The 22,675-nt window shown below is 38.5% G+C and overlaps 1 protein-coding gene across 1 annotated transcript in view; it reads left to right on the top strand.

Annotated features, from left to right (window-relative positions):
• The window catches only part of adgrl2a (adhesion G protein-coupled receptor L2a), a 72,666-nt gene that overhangs the window by 7,121 nt on the left and 42,870 nt on the right, over positions 1-22,675 (top strand). The window contains exons 2-3 of the mRNA XM_053321934.1: positions 12,010-12,223; positions 22,090-22,199. Of these exons, the coding sequence (XP_053177909.1) occupies positions 12,010-12,223; positions 22,090-22,199 (324 nt within the window). The remainder of the gene's footprint in view (positions 1-12,009; positions 12,224-22,089; positions 22,200-22,675) is intronic.

Below are 22,675 nucleotides of genomic sequence, written 5' to 3'. Positions count from 1 at the left end.
TCTCACGAGGTCCTTGCTGGGTGGAACCTCAGGCACTCAAGATTAGTCATCTACCCACATGTCCCTATCTGCCTTTTATTTTACCGTCATGCTTTGTCTTACTTTGTTCTTGCCCAGGTAGAACCATGTGGGTCCCTAACAAGTATATCTCAAACAATCTACAAAACATGTTCTGATAACACATTGAGTCTCCTCTCTGAGTTCCAGACATGGAAAAAACAAATATGACTTATCAATCTCCAGTGCAGTGGTCTATAACCAAAGACCTATTATTCATGGCACATTTGTTGTTTAGTGCTTTTGTTGGTTGCCTCTGATCGGGCCATGGCAGATGTGACTAACAGTATGTGGGCATCTTTGTATAAGCAGGCTTCAATTTGTCAGAGATATGCTTCCATTTTAAAAGTTGTGTTTTTGTTTTCTTCAGTGTTCTATATTTGTTATTTGTTGTGATCAAATAGAGATCTGGCTTTAACTTGGGTTGTCTGCGGGGACTGGTTTAAAGGTTTTGGTGTATGTAGCAAAAAAGCATGTATATTGAGGAAATACCTAAAGCTACCCTATGATAACAGAAATAGCACAGATTCTTTAGTTCTTTAATATTTTTATGTTGCTGGAGCCTGTGTAGTGGACATCAAGGACTGCAGACAGACCTCACGCAAAGACTGCTGATGAAGTGCTGTCTGGAAGGGGCGGATGAGGAGAATGTTTTTGATTATCCAGTGTAGATGGTATTTCAAACAGGAACCAGCTTGTACACCTAGCGCCAGACAAATGAACCAGCTCTGCTGGTCAAAGGGCAAATATAGCTTTGTTTCCTGTGTGCTACTGTAATACTCTGGAATTTAAGGTGATTAGACTCAGTGTTTGGGTCAAATGGAGTGCAGCATTGCAATATTCACTCGTTGTCTACTGTATATAGTCCTGAGTGAGTTAAAGACTGATGCCAACTGTTATAAATAAACTGTAACAGTGCATGATGTGCAGTTTTTCTTCACACAGTGAATTACATGTATTTTTCAATGTGTGAAATTTAGTTCCTCTGCACATTCTGATTTGAAGTGGTCTTATGAGAACTGCTATTTATGAAACCATTGATTCATGACGAAGTTTTCCATTGCGTATCAGCTGAAATACATAATGTAAACAACAACAATCTGCAGGTGTTCAAGAGGTATGTAATCATGTTTTCATTGTGAAGACGCTGTTGAAAGGCATGTTCACTGAAGCACAGGAAAATGTGGTTATGGTTTGGATGTCATGCAATGAAAACTGATTGCAGAACATGCAATGGCACATTCTCTTAAGAGAACATAATATATCTAAAGACTTATGATTTCACAGATTTTACAGTTCACTCTCAAGACTCAAATGCAAGATATTCCTGCTTGCCCTTAGTGGAATCCTTGTTGTCCTCTTGCTCTCAGTCCTGATTTAGAGCAGCTATAAATCCTGAAGAGGCTCCTGTAAACGATGGGTGGTGAAACTACGCCCATAAATATAAAGGATTTAGAACCAGGGCCTGTTGGAGGAACTCTGAGTGCCCATTTATGAAGCTTGTTAACTTATAGAGTTTCACTGGTACATTCAGTATTTTCCTCTTTTGGTCAACGTTCTTATAAGCCTTTCTTCATAGTAAAGACCTGCTTGACCAAAGGGAGACCACTAAAATATGCTGTCAGTCAATAATGACGTTTAAGCTAATTGTCATCATTTAGAGGGAAAAAGTCATAAAATGTTGGTTTACTCGCTGTCAAACATAACATACTTCAACCCAGGCCATTTGTTCTCTGGCAGTTCACTACGACTTGACCCCATGTGACTCAGCTTTTGACCTTGTGAGTCATTAAGACCTCTGAGTGAAGCTGTATGTCAAGGGCTTGGTCCAGTGCTCTTAAGTCCCATTCTCAAGTAAATAATGGGCTGAAGAAACTAAAGACAGATTGCAAATCAATGTCATATGAAATGAGTCATTTTGAATCCACCCCTCCTACAGGACATCTTTTGTAATACTAGCCCCTTTTATACAGCTCGTTCAAGGCGGGAACTTTGTGCTGCTCTTCCATCTCGCCGTTCTGTATAAAGCGTACAAACATGGAGTGGGGATACGGGGGATGGCATTGTTGTTCTGCTATGAAGCTGGCAGTGGATAGTCACGTTGATGAATCAGTGTCTGTATAAAAGAGAGAGCCAGTATGGCGGGATTACACACACTAGATGCCGACACTGTTGTGTTACACATCATGCCTCTGATACTGGAACTCTGGTATGCTATCTAAAATTGCACACAGGGGCAGCATTATGCCGCCTTTGTTTGTTTCCGTGTAAACACAAAGCCGGTATAATGAGGGATCTTCTTTACGGCAATATTGCGTGATCTCTGTTTAAAACGGGGTACTGACTCAGCTCAGCTGGATCATTGCCTCTCGCTTAATAGTTGCTCTTATACCCTAATTTCCATTACACACACCCCTCATACAAGCTCCCAAATTATTTTAAATAGCCAACAAGCAATAATTAAGGCCGATAAGCATGAGAGACATCTGATAAATCCTTAAATGAGAACTTCAAAGTGCCCCTGCTGTGACAGTATGAGGGCTGGAAACAGATGGAGGAGTGAGAATGTTAGGAACTAGACTTAGTCTGTGGACTTGATTCAAACGAGGTTAACCCAAATCTAAAAAAAAGTAAAAGAAAAAAACATGTGAAGAATCTTATTTTAAACATTACAACTTATATATAATGATATAAATCAGTCCACTGAAGGGAAAAACATTTGAGATGGAAGGTCATCAAGATAATATTCAGCCTCTGGATTGTAATGAATATTAGCCAATAATTCCTTAATTAATTAATTAATTAATTGAAACGAGAATGGCCCCTTTTCTCTTAAACTGTTACAAGATGAAACCTTCAACTGCATGAAATGTAAAAAAAAAAAAAGTCACCTTTATTAAAAAAATAATTCCCACAAATAATAAATGAATAGATATTATTGTTTCTATTGTGTTACATTATTTGTCAGATAAGTAGTTTGTAGGTGGACGAAATATGTGCACAACCTTGAATAAGTCTAGTCAAGGAGGCCAGAATATCAGTAAAATAGCATTGTGTCACATAACAATCTGCCTAACCGGGAAGGTGACAAGACTGCAGTCTAGTCTGAATAAGAGCTACATAAAGAATTCAGATGGAGCAGCAGTCGTGTCATGAGGGCATGACTACCCGGTTGGTCAGGGAATTTAAATGCCAGGTGGGGGTCAGTTGCAGCGCTAGCTGAATAATGTGGCACAAATGCATACACATGAGAGTCTAGTCTCAAGAAAAGGAACCACTGCTGTGGACTGCTTGAGGAAGTGCACTTTGGGAATGCAAACCAAGCAGATGGACCCTTCTCATTTGTGTGTACTGCCACTGGTGACCCATTGGGAAATGCTTCCTTATTGAATCGAGGAGCATCAAACGCTTCATTGGAGCAGAGAAGGAAGTCTGGGCTACCCAGTGAATCTGAGTCCATTTTTTTCATTATTTGTAATGGAAACTGTGGAAATGATATATACAAGGGCAAGAGCTGACAAACACATAGCAAATCAAGTAGGAAAGGTCTTATGAGAAAAATATGACCCACGTCCTTATTATGTTTAAACTCTGAATCATTTAATATCATCTGAAATATTGTCACTGATCAGTAATGAGGAACAAAGAGCTTGCGCACACACGCGCAGTCACTCTCTAGTGTGCGCTCTTGCTCGCTCACTCCAGATTCCGGGAGATTGGATCTCATTTGTGGGCATCAGGGGCGCTATCAATAGGCCAGAGACTCCCGGAACTTCCGGGAGAGTTGGGATGTCTGACAACCAAAACTGAAAATTATGCATAATTTTAAGCTTCAATAACATTTAAAGGAGTGTGTCATATAAAAATCCATTCTCTGTAGAGTTGTCACGAATGGGGAAATTAGCTGTAGATACCAAAACTATTTTTTGCACCAGGCTGTAAACATTTTTATTTCTACTGTAAAGTTGGGAATTTTAACATGTGGTTCCATGGGGTTTGACTCACTTTTGGAGCTTGCTTCAAGTGGCCATTTGTCACTTTCAATTGGCACATTTTAAAACTCGAGATAGCAACACACTTAGTGATTTTTTTTATTTGCCTTAAATTCACCTGAAGTGTCATAGTAAAATGACCCTTGACCTATGTCTTGAAATGTATTGTAACTTAAGGCTCAAATCTACCAGTGATCATTTGTTTAGGACCAAGAGACAAAATGTACTGTTTCATGGTCATGCAGCCATTTTATTACAAGATGTCCTTGCTTTTTTGTGTGACCTAAAAACACTCACCCCTTCTCTCACACACAGACACACACATAAAAAAACCCACACACACACACCACTTGGCCCCAGGGCTATCCGATATTAGACAGTGAGATGACATTGTGTGCTTGTGCGAGTGCAGTCAGCCGACATGTGCAGATGATGTGAAGTCAATAATGCATTATGAAAAAAGGGGATTTATGACCTTGATGAGCCCCATAGAGCTTAATTAGGCCTAAAGGTTGATTTACATACAAGTGTACATGGAATTTGATGAGGCTGTGTTTTCCTGCTGGTGCAGTGCATTTTCATTTTGTCTAGTGGCAACACTTGATGCCTTTTATCTGTTCAAATTCATCTGGGATATAACAGAAATAATCCATGAAGTTTTCTTGGATACCAGTCTTAGCTTTCTCTTTGTCTGAAAACAGAAAAAAACAATGTATTAGATGATCAGAGATATTTTTTTGTGCTATGATGATATTTCCTGTAGGCTTACATGTCTACAAGTGCTAGTCGGAGATGTGGAATAGAGTAAATATAAAAAGTCAGGGTACATTTCTGTTTAAAGAAGGCTAACTTAATACCAAAAGGGGGAAAAATCTAAGACTTTTTCATGGTGTCTATTCAGAGAGAAATTACAAGATCCTTTTCAGAGTCATACCTATATCAAAGATGCTCCTGATAGCCCCCCTGCTGTTGCTATGGAAGTAGCGGAGATGTAAATGAACTGGAGTGAATTGGATGGTGGAGAATACAAATGAGGTTGGAATGCTCGTTCCCCTGCTGCTCTTTGCCTCCTCTTCTTCTCCCAATATCCTTCTCCATGTCTGTCTCCCCCTTTCTGTGCAAGTAGGTTTCAAAGACCCAACAATAACCAGTATTCCACACATTTCAGCTCTGCATATTATCATACTTTTTTATTTACTTCTTTTTATATTTCTTTCTTTTTTTAATGGCTTAATACCCGTTTGACATTTTAAATGAGTTTTAAGCAAGACCGCTATAGATACATGCACATTCCTGTTTTTTGCCCCAGTCAGGCACTGCGCATTGTGCTGATGGATGGATGAAATAAGAACAGAAAAATTGAATGGTTTTCCCCCTGCAGAATAACTTGGGGCTCTCACTGATCATCTCCAATATAAATGTGAGCTAAGATTCCGTGTTAGTCCAATCTGTGCCACATAAGTCATAGTTTCAGCATTGGTTGTCCAAGAGCTTAATAATCTACAGATGTTATGGGCAGAATTACATAAAACCTCCACATAAGTGACTGTTGTGTGCTGTTGGCCATGCCCAAACATGACATCAGCTCTCAGCACACTAAAGTGGAAAAAATAGAAACACACAGTCTTGAGTTAAAGTTAATGTGAAGAAATTCAAAAGAATGTTAATATCTGTCAAACCAGTAGTGTAATTCTTTTTACAATGGCCACACAGAGTCAGCAGTCTACCTCATACCCTGCTGTTTGCAGGATATATGCAATATTTTCTTTCTTCTCCTCCCCTGTGTGGACCTGACTTCTTAAGAATACATGCTGTTGTAAAGGATATCTCTGGATTATAGAATCAGCACTGTGGGAAGAGTCTTGACTTAAAGGTTTCTTTTCCTTCACAGACTTCCTTTGCTTGTACCATAGAGAGGAGGGGGAAGGGATGTGGTGGCAGAACCTGGAGGACTCAAGCTGTGTTTCCTGTGGCTCCAAGCTAATGCTATAGGCCACACTTTTCTTTCACCCCAAATCCCCCCAGCAACCGACCTTGTCGGCTCGGGAGTGCAGAATAATGGCAAACCAAGCAGAGATGCTAGCTCATTTACAAGCAGCTGTTTAGCTCTCATAGGAACAGCGAGTGAAATCAAAGGGCTGCGTTAACGGTAGACGACAAGCATCAGGAGCGTCCCCGTCACACTTCTCATTGGCACTAGACAGAAAAATTATCTGGTTTCACATCAAAATAATCTGGAGACCTTTTGTGCTCTAGCCACAATGATGGCAGCGTAAGTGGCTGAATAGGGCTTTTGATCAGCCTCTGCTTTGCCCCTGGACTTACTCTGGAAGCATGTGTAACTCAAGTTACAAAGGGGTCATTTTAATATGAAAACCATTTACTGGATGCAAGATAGCCTTGATGAAAAGCAGAATAGTTGCTCTGTCATTTATGCTGCATAATCAGCACCAAGCAATAGTGGAATCATTTCTTTGTTTCTGGGACACTCAAGCTGGTTGCCTTCATTAAACATGCGGCTGTTATGGAGTTTGCATTTTGGCTGAGTATACTGTACATTTACTGTATGTTGTTAATACATGTGCCCATATGTTTTATCATGGTTATGTCTTGCTTCATGGCACCATGCGGTAGAAGGTACCTACGTGCTTGATGAAGATCCTAATGACTCTCTGTTCCTGTGAAATAGGAAGACATTTTGTTCATTACCTCTGCTTCAGTGGCACTTATATCCTACCAGATGGTCACTTTCCAATTGATTTGGCTCATCTGTGGAAAAAAAAAGAATTATTATATTATTGCACCACAGAGACTGCATGCATAATAATACAGGGGATTCTCACAGTCCTTCGGCAGCACATTCTGCATTGGCTTAATGTTGTCACAAAGGTTACATATGGTAGTGAATGCCAGCCTGGGAAGCTTTAAATTGAAGTTCCTCATTGGTGTAATAAAGTGCCATAACCCATGGAAATAGATGTCCTGTCTACCAATCAAAATCAATTACTAGCATGTTATAACAACATGTACAATAAGCAAATGTAAAAAAGGTTTAGTGATCATATAATAAAAAGCAGATAAGCTGCTTTGGTGGAGTTAAATGCTTTCTACATAGCTGATGAAGAGGGATTGAAATGCTTTTCTAGTGGTTGTGGTAGTAGGGTGAGTGGTTGACCAGAATACCTGATTAGGACGCGTGTCAACAAGGCCATGATAAGGATCTGGCCAGTTATGTCTCTGCTGCACCATGTTGCCATGGTCACAGGATTCAGCTTTCCACATAATATTTTATTGACTATGCCTCGATCATTTTCCTTTTGAAGTTGAGTTAGTGCATTTAATGTAAACCTTGATTGATAAGTGTCTCTAATTTGATCAACATTTTTCCTTGCCTTGTATAGGTTTGGATGCACCATCACAGAAATGACAGTACATCAAAGCTAGTTAAATAACATCTCATATTTTGAGAAGGTGTCTGAAGTGTGTGCTACCCGTGAAGAGGAGGGTGCTGAGTTTCTCTTTGAGTGTGAAGAGTGTGTGTATCTGTGTCTGACAACCTAAGATGAACACAACAAAAAAATTCTTCTTAGCTGCCATCATGTGTCTCCTTGTTTGCACCTAATGCAGTGGTGTACGCCACATGTGGCACCATGTAGTTGGCTAAAAAGCTTCTTCCCAACTACAGGAAGCTCAGAAGTAAAAAAGCCACTTGAAGACAATATAGCAACACGTTCTCTCAGCTGCTCCAATAAACTGTTAAGCTCTTTCTAGACATGATTTCAGAAGACTTATCATGAAAATCGCAAAGAAAGAAAGAAGGGAAGGAAAGAGTGTAGCGTCCTTAAAAGATATAACAATATTTTAACATCTACTACTTATTGATATTCCTGACATGGTTTACTGTTACCATATGGAGAGTGAATAATTTGGATATCATGCATTCCCTGAATAATTATGTTAATGACACCATGAAAAAATAATTATTACTTTTCTGTCTCATTTGAATAATGAAATTATTTAGTTAAGTGAGACAGTAAGCATTGTTTTTCCTTTATGTTAGATTCACTGTGATCATATTATTCTGTTGTGGCATGGTTGTGGCAGAGCATGATTGATGGTGTTTGGGTGCGTTTATAATCTGTATGAAACAGAGATTTGAAGTATAGGCACATGAACCCAAACTCCATCACACAATGTAAAATAACTTAACTACAAAACAATTATGGAAGGAACATATTTTGATAAGTCAGTCGAGCAATTATTTCTCTCACTTGTTTTGACCAATGTGTATTTGTATATGAATGCTGTAGTTGAATTAGTTTGAAGGATCACACACACTGCAGTAAGACATTTGTAATTTCATGGAGATAGGAAGTGAACTGAAGCAAAATCAAACAAAAAAGAGTCATACAGAACATAAGAGAACACATCAGACCGCGAATGACTTTATTGTAGACATTGAAATAAGGACTCACATCTATTACACTGAAATTGCTAGACTATTGGGTGTCCTTGTATTGAGTTGTCTATGTCACTCAACTCCCCTGCACCAAAAATACCATCTGACACCAGGGTGAGAAAGTAGTTCAGCCTCGGGCCTAATCAATGGAGAGAGGCTTTTTGAGGTTGTTTACGACAATGCTTTTGGCCTATGATGCACAAGCCCAGCTAGCAAATAACTTTTGCCTAGAGGATGGCAATTTTGCTAAACTTCAAGAGATCTGAACACAAAAATGTACCATTATTACAGGGCCTGTCATCAGCATGGTTGTAAAAAAGTTGCTGGTATACATCAGAAGGAGCCTCAGAGTATTCTTGAGCACACATTTATCTCTTTGTTGCTCTAGCTTCTGTTTTCCTACTTAAGCAGAGACACTGCATCAGCTCTAAATCATAAAACCAGAAGCAGAGATTGTAAAGGCTCTGCAGAGTGATTTAAGTGTTTTAACAGTGTTCCTGGGCCGCAGAGCATCACTGGGTTTGGCTGCGGATTTGGAGATCAAACTCAGAGGTCTTGCACACAGCCAAAGAACCAGATCACTTCCAGTCACAAAGTAGGCCATGCAGCGCAAGCTAATGTATCCCATTCAGCCATACATAACATGCTGCCCAATTGATCCATGTGGAGTTCATGTGACCTTCATAGTAAGGCGACCAGAATTCAGTCCAGTCTCAGCAAATTCACAGAACGAATTGTATTGTTTTTGTTTATAGTGTAGACTGAGAAACTTTTTAAATTCTTAAACTTTTTCTTCAATTAAAAAAAACTATGTACTAAACTAAGTATTTCAGGTGTACCAAATGTGGCCCATCTGAAAGCTGTCTCTCTTTTTTTGAAAAGACGATAGATAGAGAAAAGCAATAGACGTGCCTCCATTATACATTTGCCCCTTTCAAGTCTGAGTATAAAAATTGTAATGTGGCATTGACTGATGTTTTACATCGGTTCCTATAGTTACTGTACATTGTATTGCTGACTTTTGATGGAGCTATGCTGGAGTGCACTGACATAAACTCAAAATTGGCTGTCAAGTCCAGTTCCTAACATGCCATGTTTTCATTTTTTCCACTTGGGCTTTTTCTCTCAAGCCAACATCTCTGATAAATTGTTTATCACCTTAAGCGTTTCTTTTTGACTCCAGAGAGAAAAGAGCTGAAAAAATGAAATATGGCTGAAACCTATCATTTTTGAAAGCCTTTACTTTTTCATGCCTATTGGTCACATGAGAAAGTTTGCTGTCAGAAAGCGCAAGTAGAGGAAAAAAGATCCTTCCCTGGTGATTGTACGCTCCCAAACAAATAAATTCCTAGAGGTTAGATAGGCCAGAACAGCTGCCCTTATTCATCACATGCTTTCATATACAAACTCCAAAAAATGAATGTAAGATCAGGTCTGGACATTTTCCGGAGCTTCCCTTTCCCACATGTAGTACACAACAGGAGACTGTCTGTGTCAAACACGTTCTCACCCACTAGAAATACTCAGTTTGGTTTAGGCCAGGGGGCACCTGGGTAATGTGCGCAGGAAGCAGAGAATTATGCAAAAAATACGCTGCGGTTGTAATTCAACGCTTTTAAGCTTTTAACTGCAAATAAAATAGTTGTTATTTTAGGAGAAATCATAGGAAGTCTTCCTTCCCATAAGTGCTAACGTCACAGTGGAGACTCCATGCCCAGTCAAAACATTGCAGCCTAGCTGGCCTGCTGTGTCTATCCAGCAGCAGCCGTATAATAGAAACTTCATCAACACGCCCCCTTGCTTACTGTGAATTCACCAGAGAATTCATTGCTGTATCAATACATGGGCTCAGTTGGACATTACACAGACTTTGTATTAGGGAGCTGGCAGGATAAAGTCTGTTTAGAATCTAGTCCTACGGATTTGGACATTTATGTTCACACATACAGCTCCTCCAGATAGTGTCCAGAACATTTTGGGGTTGCAGTGCATGTGTGAAAGGGGCTATACAGATATATCCTTTGTTAACCCTGAGCGCTTCTTCTCTTTATGTTCCTTTGTAAAATACCACAGTAGCATTTTCTGGTGAGTGCACAACACAGAATGCTAATCCCTTCCATTGCAGCATAGCATTTAATCAGACAAAGATAATTGTATTGGTAGTTAAATGATGAAGCATCCAATAGGGTAAAATGAACTCAGCCTTTCCAGGCCAATTGAGCTAAAGTCAGTGGCTTTAAGTAAACTGTTGCCACAAAAAGAACATCTCACTGAATAACCAGTGAAAAGAAAACATGCATTGTAATTATAAACAACTGCACATATGGATTGGTAGGAGTTGTCCAGGTGCCAAACAAATTAATGCATGGGAGGTAGTAATGATTTTTTTTTTCTGAACCCGGTCAGCGGACTAAACCTCATTAGTGAAGTAGAGGCTTTGGAAAAGCTAACAACATGGCCATCAACCAAGTTTCAGATAACACTGTTATTTAAAGAGTAGAAGAGGTGACTAAGTCACTGCTGGATACCAGAAAACTGAAGTTATTATTCAGTACAGTGAGTGGTTTAGTCAAAGTGAACTGACAGGGAGCTGGCAATTTTTTTAAAGCTTTATGCCACTCTAAGCAGGAATAAGCTTCCCTGACCAAAAATATCCCATGTTTGGATTGGTATAGTTTATGTATGTAGTTTACATGGCTTGCATGGCTTTTAGCATTGTTCACATTTGCAGAGCACAAAGCCATAATATTGATCTCTTTTCTATTTTTCCTACCCCTGCACCCTCCCTGACAGACGCACATAAACACACAAACTCTCTCCTTTTTTTCCCAGCATCCCAATAACCCTCCCTTCGATTGTCAGTCCTGCAAAGTGGATTAAATTACACTCATGTAGTACAGATGCTTGTTGTGCTTCATTTTGGATAGAAAAATGAGCATTGCAAGTAAACCACAAGTTTCTGTCGATAGACTGTGTGATGACATTGTGCTCCCATATTAAAATGAAACACAGGACAGCAGTTGTGCAAAGGAAAAAAACTGTTGCAGATAAACACATTACAACATATTGTCATTATGTCAATGTATGTCCTTACGTAGGCAATCACAAGGGGTTACCATCCTCTTTGACATTTTAGCCTACAAACTGACTTTGATGTCAATTATCGATTCTTTTTTTCAAGATCAGTTAAGGCATGTGGATGACATACTAAGACCATTAGCTCACTGGTCTGGTTGAGATCTGTCTTCACTCAATATATTGATGTATGTCAGGCCAATCCAGAGTTTACTGTTCACATATCAGCATGATTCATATCGCTCACCTGTTAAAGCCATTTGACTAAAATAAAAAAGAACATTCATAAAGATGCTGCCTTTGTTCACATCCAGCTCTGATATTTTGTGTTTTCTGCCTGTTTTATCATCTTCCTCAGTGACAACCTAACTACACTTCTCCCTTCAATTTGCACTGATAGAACTCTCTCTCTCTTCTCTCCCTCAGGGTTTAGTCGGGCCGCTCTGCCATTTGGCTTAGTCCGGAGAGAGCTGTCTTGTGAGGGTTACCCCATCGATCTGCGGTGTCCAGGAAGTGATGTCATAATGATTGAAAGTGCCAACTATGGCCGAACAGATGACAAGATCTGCGACGCTGACCCTTTCCAGATGGAGAACATCAACTGCTATCTTCCAGATGCCTACAAGATAATGTCACAAAGGTAAAATTGCAGACAGCTTTGTTTAGTACCAAAAAAAACAAAAAAACAAAAATCATCCCACAAAATTAGGTATCTGCCAAAGTTACAGGACCCTTAGAAAATAATTGGCTTAACAGTAAAGGTTGCTAGTTGCCCTGAGCAACCAGATCTAGACCACTGTCAACCATTTCATTTTGTCAGGTTGTCCCCGTCGGCATCTGTTTTTCCTGTTTAAGGGAAATTCTCCGCATCCCTGGCCTTTGGAGTAAAATCTCCCACCAAGCAGAAGATCAGGGCTGCCGACAGATTGATTTGCTACGAAAATTAAAAAAACTGAATGTAACTTTGTAATAAAAAAATCAACATTAATAACCTGCAAGACATTAATGTTAGCACCAACACTGAGAAAGCTGAAACCAAACAAAAGAGAACTTCATCAAAACCTGGGGGCTGATAAACAAAAAGAGAGCCGATTTAAATAATAATGAAAATAAATGTTGCAGAGAGCACAGTAATAAATTTACAATGGACATCAAATTCACATCTCAAAATAACAACGGAATACATTTTAAACAACAATCTGACAAACATAGAGCTGTTTTCAGTCCAACCTTATTTGACACAACTGGCAAACTACAGATTTGGTCAGGCTTACAGGAGGTAATTATTTTGTCTGTTATCTGTTAAATATATTACCTTGCATGTGTGCAACCCAGATCAAGTATGCTAACACTAGTCTATCACTGTTAGATGTGTTTTGCTTTATTAGTAAAGCTGGGGAACTTCTTCCTTGGAAAATCCATTTAAGGTGTGCGTATGTGTGTGTGTGTGTGTGTGTGTGTGTGGGGGGGGGGGGGGGGGGGGGCATTTATGAAAAGGAGAAAAGGAAAATAAAAACTAAACAAATTAGTTATATAAAATAGATTTAACCACTTTTGATTTAAAATAATGTATAATATTTATGATTACGCTATAATTTATTACCACCAATAGGTGATGGCTGATTGCCAGTCTTGCAAATTTACTCTCTGACTTGTGCCATGATTGATGTAAGAAGCTCACATATTGTTGTGATGTTGAAAGGATAATTTTCAATCTACTTTAGTCTCTATAAGTCTTGCAGATCAGACATCATTTTCAAGTATTGTCTTTTGTTTAATGCAGAACATTTTAACCAAGGTAAAAAAAGACTTATATTGCTCCTCTACTGTAATTCAAGGGAAAATTCTGTTTCGGTCCTTTGGTAAATCCTGTTGGTCAGATTAAGGACAGGCTCAGGACTGACTTAAAGATGCTCCACATCTCCTAAACTCCCACTGATTGATCACTGACCAGAGAGATGTCCGACATTTTAAAGCCACTGTCTCTGTGGCCATCACTCATGTGCAAAGACAGATGATTTAGTGTGGAAACAAACCCATGGAGGTGCATGTTCTCGTGTGCACACATGCAACTCAGCAGGGTTCCACTGGCAACACTGTATACTTGAGACCTTATACATGAGACCAGTTGTCACATAGAAATGCCATCTGAGCCAGAGTGCACAGGATGGAATGACATATGAGGGCCACAGAGAGAAATATTGGATGGTATGAGACCGTCAGCAACTCTGGCAAGCTGCCTTGGGAAATAAAAAAATAATGAAATAAAACATTGGAGCCCTTGTATTCAGGGGGTTTATTGTCAAGCCCTGTTTGATGAAGTCAGATAGCTGACTCACATCGTGTGTCTTGAAAGGTTGCAGCCTGCCTGCTCCCTGCTTGTGGCCCTGTGTATTACGCTGGCCTCAGCCTCGCTCGAACAAGAACAGTCCACTGAAGCACAAATACTGACCCAGCAGGAGCCGCCTGACAGCAAATCCCAAACAGTCTCGTCGAAAAACTCCCCACCACCGTCTTCAGAGGACTCAGGTTCATTCCTTATATGCATATCCTGACAGCACCAGAGGCCGTAGTTCAGATGTTATTTTAAATGTGTTTTTATTATTTCAGTGTCACTGCTGAGCTGTTGTACTCAGAACAAAGTGAGAAATATGTGTGTTCTAAGAAAAAAAGTCCTGTGATACAGAGGGGCTCTCTGAGGTGTGTGGGTTCAAAAATCACACAAAGAGAATCTGAAGAGTTTATATCTGATTCAAACAAGGATAAGAAGAGATCCAAAAGGGACCAAAAAAGTGTCTTATTTACATAACGTGTCATAAATAGATCATTGTTTTGTCGGTGTGTGTTCTTGTGAAATACATCTGTGATATGTATCAAACAGAAAGTGTGAGACCAGATTATTTATTTTTTATATTATTTATGTTAAGTAAGCCGTATAATTTAAGATGCACAAATGAATTCCTAAGCAGTCTATATCATAAAAGCAGGGTTTGCGTCATCAGTGCAGAAACTTAAAACAGTCCACTGTCATGAAAATAAACTCAAGGACAGTTTGACAATCTCCAAAGATTACATATGGGACTAATTAGTGATTTTATTCACTTTTTTGTTCATTTATTTATAAATATAGACTAAAATGGGAAGCAAATGTAATGAAACAATGCCGTTGCTGCCAAAAACAATTATTCTCAAATGAGAAATGTGGTATTTGGAATACAGTTTATGTTTCATAGCTATGAGGCCTAGGCCCTTCACTTTTCCATAAGTCAAAACTCCGGACTGTGCTCTAACCTAGATGAAATTTTTCCATATATGGGCCAACCTACTGAAAGAAGTATTCTCTATTGTACAGTCTCCATCAATAATAGGATTGAAGAGCCAAAAATATTTGTTGCCATAATTACCCTGGCCTACTAATTTAAGTGTGTGGGAAAAATCACATTAGTACTCAAATTGATGTGGTCCTGAAGTGTGGAGAATTGGATTGAGGCTTCACTGAGTTTGATAGATCCTGTTGGCACTCCGAGTTGTTTTTATATCTGGCTGGCATATTATATTCATGAGCACAATGATTTTATGAAAATAGCCTTAGGACTGTTGTGGCTCAATTAGAACATTCAGCTGCAAGCAATTAGTCGACTCAAGTGGGTGATAATCTGTACAGGAATTTTTCACGCGGACACCTCCCTAGCAGATGTGAAACTGCATGGCAGTACAGTTTGAAATAATTAATTCATTGATAATAATATTCAGCAAGGGGATTTTCCATGTACTTCTTTTCAAGATTTAAGTTTTTAATATTTTTGTAGTGATGATAATCTTTATAATTATAACAAATCATTACCACACAATAGATATCTACCTGGTTGAAACTGAAAAGCAGAAATATTTAAATATTATTTTACAATACATTTAGTTGCACATCATTTTTTACTTTATGTTGTCCACCATACCAGTCCTTATCACAATAGTTGGAGGAGTAGTCAAGATGACAGGTTGACCAATCACACATACAAAAAAAGAACATATTGAGATATACAATATGAATAAGTGGCTTACATATATTGATTTCTTTTTGACTAATGAGCTTCATTGTAAGTATTCAATAACAAGGTCATTGATTGCTGTAACATAACATGGCTGGGTCCTGCCGTGCCTGTGGATTATGGGTTTTCCAAGGAGCGTATCATTGACAAGAATGATCAATGCAGATAGCTCTCTAACAGAGGACATGAGATTCATCAGTGGGATTACAGGACAGTTATGAGTGAGACTGAGTTGATAATCATTAATAATTAGTATTTGAAGAATGTATGACATGTCAATAGCTTGAATGATGTGACATCTTTTTACAGAAGTAGTTACGTTGATATGTGATGTTGTAATGTTGAAATGACGTGGTAATATTAGCGTGTAATTATCATTATTTTCCAAGTTCTTGTCAATAAATGTAAGGCAGTTCTGGAGACTCAATGATACTGCTTACACTATTTATATCAGTGACAGGACTGCTTGCAAGGCTCTCGGAGGAGCTTCATTGTTGCTGCCTGACAGCACACTGCCTTGTTCCTCCTCTCTGTGCATACAGTATAAGTGTTTATTTAAAGCACAGCAGATTAAGATTTCATAAAGATCCAGCTTCAGCATGTGTGTTTCATAGGGGTGTACACAAGTTCATGAGCCATGAAACTGCTCTGTAGTCAAGACTGTTGTTGGTGATGATTTGCTAAATTAAAAAATGAACAGTCATCAGTGATTCTCATTAGCTGCTAATACTTATGAATAGCACTTATGAAAATTGATATGTATAATAAAACATGGTATGATATATCGCTATGACACATATAACAATATATACAGTATATATATCATACCATTTTCCTATAACATTTTTACTGTGGCTGCTATAACTATAAATTTAGCAATTCGATTTATTTGGTATTTAACTGGCTGGTTTAACCAAAGACATTCTTAACCAAACATTTTGTCCATACACAGGTTAAGTTTTATTTTTCACAATATATATATATATATATCAATATTGCCAAATAAAATACACCACGGTAAAGATGACCTATACTTGACAACATTAACATCAATAATGTTCGTGAAATGCAGTTTATTTCACTGTGTTTTTTAAATACTTCCCTCTAAAACTCACATTTCTAAATCTTAAACTTGAATGCTGCTCACACCACTGAGTGTGCTTAACAGCATTGCAGTCTTCCTGCCTTATAAAAGGTCACATGTAGACCGACCTACAGAATGTCACAACAGTATTCCCATTGACTTCAGTTGCATGATGATATTCCCTTGCTGGTTTAAAAATCAATAGGTGAGATGGACGGATGTGAGTAAGACAGCATTCCTCCTGACTTTGTTAGACTCTGGAATTCCCCTGTTGAGCACCATTGGCAGCTTCAGTAAATATAGCATAAACACAAGCATATGACAGTGATTACAAGTTTCTGGAATGTCTTACCCGGATATTGGGTCAGACTTCAACTTGAAAGCAGGATGCTAATGGTTAATTTCTAACAACGTATTTCCTGAAACATTATTGGGCCACCCTCTTAGAAAATAGTCTAAAAATACTGATATTTGAGGTGATTACACATCTAGCATGTGTGTGGTACATATGTGTGTGTTTCTGTCTTGTTTGCATCCGATTGTTTCTTTTGCTGCCATTCCGTGGCCCTGGAAATGATTTAATTTTTCAATGGCCTGTCTGCTATCAACAGGCTTGCCTCTTGAGAGAGATGTCTGCCTTGATAATTGTGCCATGAACCTCATCAGCATTTCAGATGAAATGGAGCTAGACGGGTCACTTTGAGTTTAAGAGACGCTAATTTGATTGAAATTCAAACTGGGAGCACCAGGAAGTAGATTGAGCCTTTTTCTGTAATGTGCTCCCCTCACTCATGTCGCCTTTCTCCTCCAGTTACAAAGCGATTGTTTTTGCTGCTGCTGCTATTTCTTATGTTTTGAATTCCAAATGGCTGCTTAGACCTCGTGTATGGTAGGGACTGTTGAGGAATATGGAATAGAAATAAACAACAATAGGAATAGTGAAAATGAAAATGAAAAATCTAGGATTCAGCAATTACGGAGCATTTTACCCATATCTGAATGTGTCACATGAGCAGCATACGAGCGGCATTAAATGCTTATAAAATACTTCCATGACTGCCATGACTGTCCATGCTGGTGTCATTTAAAATTCATTTAAAAAGTTGCGCATTTTTATTTTTTTATGCATTGAATATTAATGTACGTATGTGATCAATATACTAAACTATAGAGTAATTTAATACTTAACATATAAACAACTGCAGTTTGTAATTTGTGAAGGAGCAGTATTTACAATTGCTCGGCAATATTTTTTTTAACTGCACAGACTGTTAAAAAAAATGATATTTAAACAATCAATATTTGAAAGCTTAAAAAATTCCAAAGTGATTTATTGGAAAATGTTCTTTATTTTTTTTAATTAACAAATAACACAAACAAACATTTTGACATGATCCTTTAAATGGTGACAGTATTTCTAAATTGACCACAAACATGTTTTTGGCATTTCGGTACTACAATGTTTTCTATGTGCTCTTATATATCTGAAAACAAGTCTAAACTACTGTCGGTCAATATATCTGCTTTACTAAATATACTTGAGCACTAAAAGCAGGGAGATCTTTGAAATACAGAGCAGGTCAGAGTGAGCAGTGCACCTAAGCAGAGCTGGGCTGTAAGCCTACGCTCATTGATTGAAATGGCATTGTCTATTCTGAGAGTGAATAACGGATCTAACTGCAGTCATTCGTGGTTTAAACATACTCAAGAACTTGAACTACATGTGTTGGTCAAAAACATATCGTAACACTTTTTTTCTTCACATAATTATTCATTTAGGCCATTATCTCTCTTTCCAATTATTCCTCTGACATGCTTTATGATGGCAGTGGAAAAGGTTAAATTGCATGTAGATACATGGTATCAGGAGTGCCATCAGTTACACCTTGTTGGCGTCTTATCGCACCCGTTCCCGCTGTCAGGGGGGGAGGGGGGGGGGGTGCTCATAATTGTAGTGATGTCTTCCTTTCCCAAAAGGTCAGAGATGTGATGGGATTACATTTGGGATACTTCACTGTGATTAACAGGTCGTGTGGGGTAATGGGGGCAATCAAAGTAGAGAGTAGCTCTGTCCTGCTTTTGTTTTTGTTTCGCTTCAAGAAAAAAACATGTTTGAAGTTTTCTTGACTGAGAACATTTTGATAGTTATATAGTATTTTTTAAACAATTAGAATATAATATCATAAATCGATGAATATTATTCATACATAGATATTCTGGATTTTTGCCTATGTGAACTTTAAACCTTTTGCCATATTTAACTTGTCATTTTTAAAATGTGTGTGTGTGAAGCTCTGACGATTTTTTCATTTTTAAACCAGACAACACCTTTTTAAAATGTGTCACAAATGTTTTAGACGCAATTGCACACATTTCTCAAATGAAAAATAAATAAATAGAGCTAAACACTTCTCTTTTAACTTCTACACAGAAAGAACAGGGGGGGGTTTTTGTTAGATTTTTTGCGATATGAGCTTAAAAATTTTGACTCTTTATTAATTTTAATGAGCTTATTTTTTTTCCCGTTACTTGAACAAAATAAATGTTTCCACTGTTGCTTCAGTAAAATTCTGTTGAACAATCAAGGTATTTATAGTAATAGAATGTTTCACTCTGGAGAAAAGTGGAGGAAAGCTTCCTTTAACTTAATATTCATTATGTACATGATTAATTACAATATAGCCTCAGACTATCAAAAGATAGTCAGAGATATCATATTTTACATGTATTTAATTAGTGTGCACTTTGAGACCTGTGCCCTGGCAGGCCCAAATGCTGAACTTTTTATGGAAGGAATTTCAATTATAAGCACTCTCTCAAATTGAGGGCTAGGACTATGCATAGAAGAAGTCATTAGGGCTTTTTTCAATTGGTCTCAGGAGATGCCCGAGGTTTCACAGATGAGACGGAGTCAGAGTCACACAATCCCATAGATCAGGGCGCCCCTGCTCCACAGCTCTAAAATTAGGGCAATACATCAGAAAGAGCTATCAACACTTATGTCAACATTGTTTCAAAAGAAATATGAGGGGGGGTTTTTTCACTGCCTATGTCCTGTTGTTTAATACATTTTCCTGAGAAACGATGGCAGGACTATGTCTCATTAGTGTCATGAATTTTATTTTTGATATCACTCTGTTTCATATGCCTAATATAAACCAGGCATTCATTTCCCGGTCTCAGTGGAATCTGTTAGATAAAGCACTGTAATTTATATTGCTCCTGCATGATATGCTTATGCATGAGCAAAGGGGACAGAATCATCAAAGTGACCATATAATATATGGAAAGTGCTGCGGAGTCATGAAATATTACTCACAAAAACAAGCGGCGTATTATGGTCCCAGCATGGGGTGCGTGTTTTAATTCCAAAACAGTAATTCATTTCCATAAAAACAAATAGAATATTCTGATATTATCATCTGTTATCACACGTGAAGGTCATCAATAAAGTGAAATGCCCCTTGAGACTGCCACTAAATACAGACACACAAACACACATACACACACACACACACACACACACAGAGAGAGAGAGAGAGATATGTAACACTTTGTTTTAACATTACCAAAATGAAAAAAAAACAACTTTTTTCTCTTTTGGCGAAATCAAAAAGGCTCCTTTAAATGCATTTGAAAACAATGTGTGAACTATTTTAATTGGGATACATGCTGATTAAAAAATAGAAAACTACAACAGGAAGAGGGATATGAATTGCTTTTGTGTTTAGTTTAAAAAAACAAAGAAAAAGTAATGACTTATTCCATTCTCTGCAGTTAATGTGATTTGGTGAGGTTTTTATTTGAACACGGAAGCCGTTTGTTTAAGTTGCTGAATGCATTTTTGTTCTGCATATGGTTGCAAACCTGCATGCATTCACAGTATGCAACTAAATGTGATTCTTTTCTGAAACCAAAACGGCATCAATTTCCAGCCCCCTGTGTTTGTTTAATGCTATACACCTCAACAGTAACCAACTCTCCACTGTTTCACTGCACTGCCTAATATTATATTAATAACATTTGGACACAGAGCAGTGATTACTTCGGCAGTTCAAAACAAAAGCAAAACCCAAAGCACAATACAGTGCAACCAGTAATACATTTTCCAATGATTTGCTGTAAATGGGCGCACTGGTCTGTGATAAGAAGAAACAAATATTATCTCTGGTCCCTGCTAAATCAGCAGAACAGTGTTATTGATCTGGCTCCTCATGTTGCCGATAGAATTTTAAGTCCCCTTGGTAGCAAAGAATTTCAGTACAGTAAACGGTGGTTACCTGCAATTCCCCTAGAGCACAGCATGAGTTCAATTACAATATCTGCTTGCTACTCTTCAGATGTTAATGGCAAAAACCAAAATTCATTTTTGACACTGCTGCAATGCCCTATTTGCACTATTGCCATGGGTTGTATCTCTCCCAGGAAAATTACATAATATCATATACATATCATATATATAACAGAGTGGTTGTTTTTGGGGGGGGTTTAACACACAATAACAAAAAACTGCGTATTTTATACTCATCCAGGTTGACAATCATGGAGACTACTGTGGAAATCATTAATGAGACCTTTGATGGCTTTTTGGGTGCAAATCCAAAGGGCTTATTTAGCTACTGAGCATGGAGACCAAAATCAGATGAGGTCTCCATGTCATTATTGTCCAGTGTAAAAAGGATTTCACCTCTCTCCATTGATTTTATTGCATTGATTTGTGCTTTAAATTAATTCCTAATCCCAACACACACACACACACACACACACACACACACACACACACACACACACACACACACACACACACACACACACATTTGATTTGATCACAATCAGCAGGAACAAAGTTCAGTTACCGACAGACAACCTGTCGGTAACAGAAAGGTTCGTTCAGAAAACTTGTAATGTAATATACTGTTGGCCAGTAATAGACTATACGGGTGAAATTGCATTTAGGTTATTTCCCTGGTCTTTACACGTTCAGACAGATTACCCAAGCTCTTGAAAAAGACATAAGGAACACTACAATGCACAAAGGACCTCTTTTACACCATATACTTTGCAGAGATGACCCAATAGGCAAGCGCTGAGTGAGAAGCAATGATGCTGGCCTTGACTTTATTGATAACAGACCGAATAACATTCACCATTCTTCTTGTTGAGTGTTACCTTATTAACGTCTTTGTTGCGGGAGTATTAACCAGCTTCAGCTGAATTTGTTTTTGTGAAAACTGCTTCATTTCTACACAGTGTTACATTTATTTGGTTACTTCAACTATTGTCTTCACTGCTTGATAAGAGTAGTATTGATTCCCTTTATACATACACAAGTTACTGTTGTTAAATTATTACCTTCTGTTTGTGTATTCCTGACAGATGCAACAATCGGACCCAGTGCATTGTGATCACAGGTTCTGATGTCTTCCCTGACCCCTGCCCAGGGACTTACAAGTACCTGGAGGTCCAGTATGAGTGTGTGCCCTACAGTAAGTATGACCCCTCTGTCATGAATTGAAAACTCTCCCTCTACCCACACCTCCCATCCTCGGTTTCTTTTTTCTTCTCTGCCCTCTCTCTCTCTCTCTCTCTCTCTCTCTCTCTCTCTCTCTCTCGCTCTCTCTCGCTCTCGCTCTCGCTCTCTCTCTCGCTCTCTCTCTGTCTCTGTCTCTGTCTCTCTCCTCTGTGTCATAACATATCCTGTCCCATTTATTCCTCCTGCCTTGTCCAGACAGTACGCTGTCTTTGTCCGCAACACCTTTCAGCATCCTTTTCCTCTGTTTCTTCTTCCATCAGTGTCACACCATGAACCTTTCATGAAATATGACCTGTAAAACCCTTTGGCCCTCTTCTGTACTGCCTTTATTATTGATGTGCTCACCGTGATTCCAGCAGATCAACGAGCCTGGTTATGAGGTAGCAGAATAGAGGGAGGGTACAGGGAAGTCATGCTGACTCTCCATAA

This window comes from Scomber japonicus, chromosome 7, assembly GCF_027409825.1.
Source record: "Scomber japonicus isolate fScoJap1 chromosome 7, fScoJap1.pri, whole genome shotgun sequence".
NCBI classification, from domain to species: Eukaryota; Metazoa; Chordata; class Actinopteri; order Scombriformes; family Scombridae; genus Scomber; species Scomber japonicus.
Note: the sequence above shows the minus strand (reverse complement) of the source record. Positions and strands in the feature narration are given on the sequence as shown.